The sequence below is a fragment of the Sycon ciliatum genome, chromosome 4, assembly GCF_964019385.1.
Source record: "Sycon ciliatum chromosome 4, ocSycCili1.1, whole genome shotgun sequence".
In the NCBI taxonomy this organism is placed as follows: domain Eukaryota; kingdom Metazoa; phylum Porifera; class Calcarea; order Leucosolenida; family Sycettidae; genus Sycon; species Sycon ciliatum.
Genome location: NC_088646.1, coordinates 30,004,114 through 30,011,655, shown reverse-complemented (window position 1 = coordinate 30,011,655; position 7,542 = coordinate 30,004,114). Strand labels below are relative to the sequence as shown.

General features: G+C 50.1%; 1 protein-coding gene across 1 annotated transcript; it reads left to right on the top strand.

The window, feature by feature from the left end:
* Nucleotides 1-1,170: 1,170 nt before the first annotated feature.
* LOC135815535 (uncharacterized) lies at nt 1,171-7,173 on the top strand. The gene is made up of 7 exons (XM_065328851.1): nt 1,171-1,660; nt 2,078-2,243; nt 2,772-2,838; nt 3,901-4,055; nt 4,505-5,008; nt 5,341-5,462; nt 6,250-7,173. The coding sequence occupies exons 1-7, from the start codon at nt 1,545-1,547 to the stop codon at nt 6,536-6,538; spliced, it is 1,419 nt and encodes a 472-aa protein (XP_065184923.1). The 5' UTR covers nt 1,171-1,544; the 3' UTR covers nt 6,539-7,173.
* Nucleotides 7,174-7,542: the final 369 nt, after the last annotated feature.

Genomic DNA, 7,542 nt, shown 5'->3' with positions numbered 1-7,542 from the left:
AGCGGGTGCATGATGTACTCCCGACAGTACATGAAGATCTATTTGCACATGCACTGATTCTGTACATTGCACACGACTGTATACAATGTACATGCAGGGGCGTAGCAGCCGGTCCAGCTGGTCCGGCCAAACACTTTTTCGAAGGCCCAGAATGCAGGATCTAGCACCCTAATTTCAAAAATTTCCCGGGAGCAAGAACCCCTCTGGCCGGACCACCTCCAACGGTACGGTGGTGCTACGCGCCTGACATGTACATGACACTGTAATGTCTGTATACATGTACCAGTACATCTGGTACATTGTACTGAAACAAAAAGCATACTACAGTTGTGGCAAGTGAAATCCGACACTTGCCATAGGGGACAGCGCCTCAAATAGACATCAATGATGTAATGCACTGCACCTAATTTGTACTATAGAGCCGCATGCATCCCAAACAGGTCGAAAGGTCACAGCTTAGATACACACAGTTCACAAACATGGTACACATAAGGAGTATTGGTATCCAATTCCCAGTCATTTTTGCCAGCACCTTTTGAACCTTGACTGTGATGAGTACGAATTCTGTCATCAGACAGATAAAGTTGTATGCAACACATGTACTGTACGTATGCAGGGCTGCAGAGGCTGCAGGATGCACGGTGCAGTCCCTTATGCCTACATGTTGTAGTGTCGGATTTCACTTGCCACAACTTTACATGTACACTGTATAAAAACTGCGTCTTACCATGACTGGTGGAAATCACTGCGGCTAGTACTAGTAGTCTAGTCTACGTACAGGTCCGTAAATCTGAGTTCAGTGACGGGCCTGCTCCGTCCGAGCTTTGGGAGGAAATGAATTGACTGGGTAGACTGTTCAACTAACTTCAAGTAAGTTCAAGCCACCATGCATGGTGAAGCTCTTTAGCTTTCAAATCAAAAACTCCCGGGAAACAAGAAAGGCCATCATAAAAGTAGCACGTAGACTACGACGTCACTCGTAAAACTGTGTTGTCATTTCCCTGAAAACTGTACTCATGGCAACGGGAAGGATATGTGTTGCGAAAACGCCCAACTGCAACCTGCATCATGTCACCAGACTGATCACTGCAGTCTGACTGACTGTGCAGCCTGCAGGCCTGGCGCGCACTCATCGACCAGAGTCGTCCTTGCCGCGAGTCGGCTGCACAGTCAGTGCATGCGAGCGCTGTTGACTTGCGGCAGATATGATGAGTTGTGCATGCAAGTGCAACTGAGCTGGTCCTCTTCACGGATCAGTCCGTATCGTCCCAAAGAAACAGAAAACGAAGAGCGTTGACTACTGCCGTGCTGGATGTGTGCAGCGCAGTACGTGTCTAGACACAATGATCGTGCCGTGGAAATAGTCGCTCGAGCTCGTCAGCCAGCACTGTCGCTAGCATGCAACAGTTAGGTGCACGGGAAGCCTGGCATCCCTGAGAGTGAGAGTTGATCGGTGTGGCCGTCAGCCTACGGTTCGGGTCAGCTCGTAGTCGCATCACACTGAGCATCGAAATAGTGTTGTTGGTACCTGGACTGCAAGCAACATGAGCAAGCGAAAGTTAGATAAGTCTGCATCTGTGGCGCAACCATCAGTGGTGCTGGAGCGCCCGCCGACACCAGAGCCCGACGTGGTCGATGGGAAACTACCAATGAAAGACTGGTGAGCTATGTGAATGAGTGTGCCTGTGTGCGGGTGCGTGCATGTGTGTGCACGCGCATGAGTGTGTGTGTGTGTGTGTGTGTGTGTGTGGTGTGTGTGTGTGTGTGTGTGTGTGTGTGGTGTGTGTGTGTGTGTGTGCATGTGCACGCGCGAGCACGAGTGCGAGCATCAGCAACACCAGTAAAGGGCATACTCGGACACTACAGTTGTAGTGAGTGTGTCACAGCTTTGGGAGCACACTGAGCCTGCGTGTGCGTGTTGAGGGGGAGAGAGGGAAGAGGTACAGCAAGGACGACTCTGGTCACACTGCACAGCGCACGCAATGTCGCCCACGAAAAACAGCAGAAGAATTGCCGAAAACAACAGGGCTATCATCGTAATCTTCTCCACCGTGCCGTGTTCTGTTCTGATGCCCAGGGAGAAAGTTGTGGAAGATATCAACGATGGCAGCTCCCTGGCAGCCAAGGTGGTCCGTGAAGCGGTTGATGGGGCATACAGCATCATGCATGATGAGTACATTGAAAGCGAGCTTGTACCATTCTGTGTCACACTGGCGCGGCGGGCTATGAACCGGCTGCTCAAGGTGAGTCAGTCTCAGAGTGTGTTTGTTTGGCACAACCTAGACCGACAGGATCCCGCACCAGAACAGCACGTGTTTGGTTGAGACTGCACCTCAGTTCTGAATCGATCGAACATGTTCTGTCTGCTCCGGCCTCGAGGCCGGAGCAGGTTTTCTTCTTTTGCACAGTGAAACCTGGCAGGAACATTGAATTTGGCTGAAAGGACCAGGTGCCAATACACTTTTGCATTGGAGTTGGCGTGCACTATTTGTATCGTGTGATTTGTACAAACTGTGGCGAGTGCAACCAAGTTTGGTGTACCTTTGCAGCAAGCCTATTTCGACTAGACTAGGATGTGCATGTTTGCAAATGCAAGGTTCAAAAACAAATCTGTGAACAAATTGATGTAACACCCATAGTTTTGTGTAGATGTTTGCTGTGTTGAAACATATTCTGCAGAAGGGCATGGTGTGTCTGTTTGCGTTAGCTACCTAGGCATGATAGAGGTATCAACTTCATGCTCGATATTACAACTTGCCTGTTTGTTGCAGTGCCAGCCGATTGAAGTGGACCCCGGTGACCAGGACATTGCTGAAGACGTGTACACTGCGGGAGACGGTACGTATTGCTATTGGGTACCGGTAGCTGGAGGACAAAGTGTATTAGTACAAATCTTGCTGATATAAGGGAAGCTACAGGCCAGGCTGTTGGGGTGTAGATGCCCGTTTAATGGCCTGCATTTGGCTGGATCGGCATTACATCCATCAAGCCACTCCGTTATAATTGCAATGCTGGTGGCATGCAGGAAGTTCTCGATGCAGCCAAACGTCTTAAAGACAAACACTAAAAATTCATGGTTCGCGTGAGACTTGGCAAGAGGCCGAGTTTTCTGCATCCGTAGGATCAAGGCGCAGATGCAGCTTCTAAAGCACCGATAGAATTTGTTCAAACAAACTGATACGTATATCTCTTGTCCATACGTTGTACGCATTGTACACACAGTGATGTGTCCACTATAACCAGGCGCGTGCGCCGGTGCCTTTCAAGGGGGGGGGCTCCGGGGCCTTCCCCTGTGAAAAATTTCAAAAAATGAAGCAAAATCCTGCATTTTGAGCGAAAAAAGGGGGGTTCCGGGCACCCAGGAACCCATACGGCCCGGGGCACGCGCCTGATAACGAGTCACAGAAGACAAAAGTTTGTCTTATCCCTGTTACCAGTGTTAAGTCTACTAGAGCCGGTAGCACGTTCAACTACAATGTAGTGTTTACTACCCAACTATAGTACGAACAATCCGCTAGATTTGAAAATTTCAATCGTTGTCCAGGTTACACAGCCTGTTTGGCTACAACTAGCCATGTATTCACTGCAGGGACATCACACACGGCACGATCGGTACGACCATGGTCGTATCACTTTTGGTCCAGGATGGTCTGCCCAGAGTGCCTGTAGAGCGCTAAAACGTGCCCTGTTGGCCAAAAAAATCCGATTTATCCCCCCCCCCCCGTACCACTCCCCATTGCCCTGTCTATGACAACCCCCCCCCCCTCCCTCCCCCTGCACTGCTTCTTGCAGAAGTTTCTGCCTTGGCATTCTTACCGAGGGGCATGTAGCATTTGACGAAGATTTGCTAGGCGTTGAAGCGTCTTGTTGCACATTTTCTTTTTTGTTGCTGTGTGCTAGAGCCTGAACCACCTTATCTAGACAACTTCTTCCGTGGTGTCGCCGTTCCGGATCCTACGCAGTCGAACAAGGCCGCGATAGTGCAGCCACAGGTGGTACGCGAGAGTGACACCAGTGCCAAGTTGGGTGTTGTAGCAAAGGCGGAAGATGGTGTGGTAAGCTGGTTACTGGTTTTCTAGGTCAGTGTGTGTGTGCGGGGGGGGGGGGGGGGGTCTTGCAACTTATGGCGGAAATTTGTGAAGATCTGCACGGTTTCCGCGTTCGAGTGTTTGGGGAAGCAAGCACCGTCCTTAGCTGATTTAGCTTCTGAAGCTGATCATCTACTGTGATGAGCATAACATAAAAATGCTGGTGGTGTGTGTTGCCACTTGGGACACATGGAATGTAGCTATTGTTTGAGTAAATGAAATCATTATTATTCGAATCTATGCTGTTCAAGGTGCTGTTGGTGACACTTCTGTGATCACTGTTGTGTTTTGGTCCACAGAAAACTGCATGTACCACAGAAGTGTTTTCTCGCATTCAAGGAATACATGTACATGTAGGATGAGAGGTCATGTCCGACCAGGGTATCCGATTCTTTCTTGTGTTCACTACCCTACAGACTAGCCATCCTATTGTCCTGTCCCGTGATGCCGCCAGCCTTGGCTCGCACACCGAAAAGATTCTCCTACGACTTCGCCAGCAGTCCCTAAGAGGCGTTGATGCGGCAGCTGCTGCCAAGCCCAGTGGCAAAGATAAAGACACAGCCGGCCCGCCGGCCACCAAAATCACTTCCTCGACTTTACTTGATGAGCTGAGCGGCACGGCGCTGTCAGGCGCAGCCGGCGAGGAGTATCTGAAGCGACTCTGCGCAACGTTTGAAGGCCTGCAGCAAACACCCCGTGAGTCGGAAGGTGAACAGGCGCAGGCCACTACGCGTGATCTAGAGCGCAGCCAGTATCAACAAGTGCACAGCCGACTAAGGAACACGTCGGAAATGCCTCCCCCTTCCAGGATGCGCCCTGACCCGCACGCACCACTTCTGGCCGAACGCGAGGTGATGGCGCGAGTCAGCAGGCTAGACCAAGCCATGCTTGAAGCCAGGGAACGTCGATCTAGACAACTGGTAAGCTCACTGCCAGCCATACGCTACCTAGATACTAAGGCAGTGTGTAGGTATGGCCAAAATCATGTGGTAGTGCATGTCCGCCTTTATGTTGTGCACTAGCCTTCATCCCCAAGGCTTGTTTATATTATATATTAAATCTGGCACGTGCGCATACTTTCAAGGTGCTGTTGATATTTTTAAAGACTGGTGTTTTGTCATCGTGTGCGGCCAGCTGAAGCAGAGCTGCAAAACATGCATGCACAACAGCATCTGTAACACAGAATGCAGACTGAAAAGGGACTGTACACAAATGATGTTGGTAAAATGTTCTCTTCTATTATCACCGACAGGAGGATGACATGCATGGCTGTATGTTGGATGCATCAGGCCCGCAGTTCCCACCGCCGCCGCTGAGACGACAGGCCGACTTCACAGACACGCATCGGCGACTACAGAGAGACAGACTGGATAGGTAAGAATGCAGGATACTGAACGGGTTCTGTTGTAGCTGTGCTAGTTGGAGAATTGCCATGGCAACATGTGTGCAACTATTACTTTCAGTATATGCCTCCTGTTAAAAGGCCCATCTGCCCTCATTGTGTGGGCATCAGCATTGTGGATCAATAGACTTTCATGATTAGTGTTGAGAGTTGTAAGGAGTGTGCTTAGCTATTGCTTGTTCGTTGATCTACTGCTACGTGGTGGCCTTTGTTGCACCCACCAGCCCAGAGCAGGGCCGGGCGCATCATACTCCACCATTCAAGAGTTATAGAGACTGTCCAAAGTGTTTTCAACAAAAGGGATAGGACTTCTAGACAAGAGTAGTGTTCATTCTTTTCGTATTTCTAAGCTACACAATAGGGCTTGAAAGTGATGACGTCAAAACGGCCAGGGAGTAGTAAGTTGACATCAGATTTCTATTTTTGGATCCACTAAGGTGTGACTTTGCTATTGCCTAAGTATGTGGGTGCATAGCAACCCACTCATGTCGCATGCAGGTGTGACTTTTATTTCGCCACCAGTTGTAACCCCGCCCCCAGTAGCCAAATCAGTCAGTTTCACTGGCTACATCACCATGCTGTGGGTAAGACCGCTTGAAATGTGCTTGGATCCATACAAAAACTGGATCCAAGTGGATCCAGTTTTTGAATTTTTGAAATTGTTGCTATGCTGTGACATAGCACTTTCAAGCCCTATCGAGCATTTCTATTCTGTCTGTGCAACTTGTGTTGCGCTACCTCCTTGTCCTTCTTCTCCAGGGCTGCACGAGAACATGAAAGAGAGCAACAACGCGATGCGGCAATGGAATCCTTCCGCAGCTACCGTGCAAGATGCCACGAGGAGAGGGATCAGCAGTTGCGTGACAGCATGGCAAGGACCACCTCAGCCAGCAGCCACGCGATGGCTGCAACAAGCCAGCTGCCACCCGGACTTACCGAAGCGCAGGCACAAGCGCTGGGCCTGGACACGCGCGGTAGAAGTAAAATGCACGACATATCCGTCAACGGTCGCGTCCAGAGGCCAATTCTGACGACTGATCGCTCATGACAGACTGTTCATCACCTAGCACACAGTAGAATCAAACTTGAGTGCATTATGAATAACGTTAGTTTGTACAAGACTTAGTGTTGGTTCCCATATGTACACATCGGCAGTGTCTAAGCCACACTTCTATTCCCGATGATCAGTGAGAAAGATCTATCATGAGATTTGCTCCACTCGAAAGGAGCTCCAAACAAGCTTGAATCAGCCTGCAGCTTGTCTGCTATCATCATTACCGTGCCTGGTCTAGTAGCCTATCTATTTGCGCATGTGAGATCTCTAGTCTAGCTGCTCTGGCCACTGCCACCACATACACAGTACTCTTCGGCTCCACTCTCCGGCTCCACTCTTCAGCTGTGGAGCAGCAGGGTGTTATTTGTTTTTGTCAAACGGTCGCCTATCTGGATGCCAATCACGACAGCCATGGAGTGTGGGCAGTACGTGGATAACAAAATCAGAATCAAAATAATGCCAGACCAGTCCCTGCGGCCTGGGACAGCACAACCAGGCCCCATATCCAGTGTTGTTATGCTACGGGCTTCCGGGCTCTTCACGAACTATTGCCTATCTTATATGACTTTTTGTTTGCAGTTCATGTATTTGAGACAATAATCCCTGAACCAGCGATGTCGGCGCTCACAGTCCATGGTGCCAAGGTGTGTTACGTGTTCGGTTTTTGACCTTCTCATTATTCTCGGCCACAGCCTGGTTTACGCCATGCTTCAAGACGAATACCCTGTGTGACATTTCCGTGCAAAGCCAGTCATCGGGCAGGTGTGCATTGGAAATGTTCCCGGAACGCTGTCCAACTGTAATCATGGCAACTGACAAGAGATAGTTTGGTACATAGTTTGGCCACAGGGGCGTAGCCGCACAGACGCTTTGGCCGGACCACTTTTTCGCCCGGCCTCGTTTATTTCGCCCTATCTCAAAAGTTCCTGGGAGACCCCATGGACTCTCCGGCCGGACCACCTCCAACGGCGGCGCTACAATGGCGACGCGCTTGGGTC

What these genes read in the sequence shown, in the direction of transcription:
- LOC135815535 (XM_065328851.1), top strand. Translation starts at nt 1,545, where the DNA reads ATGAGCAAGCGAAAGTTAGATAAGTCTGCATCTGTGGCGCAACCATCA. An exon ending in CTATGAACCGGCTGCTCAAG is followed by an intron (nt 2,244 to 2,771) that starts GTGAGTCAGTCT and finishes TGTTTGTTGCAG; the next exon opens with TGCCAGCCGATTGAAGTGGA. An exon ending in CAGAGAGACAGACTGGATAG is followed by an intron (nt 5,463 to 6,249) that starts GTAAGAATGCAG and finishes CTTCTTCTCCAG; the next exon opens with GGCTGCACGAGAACATGAAA.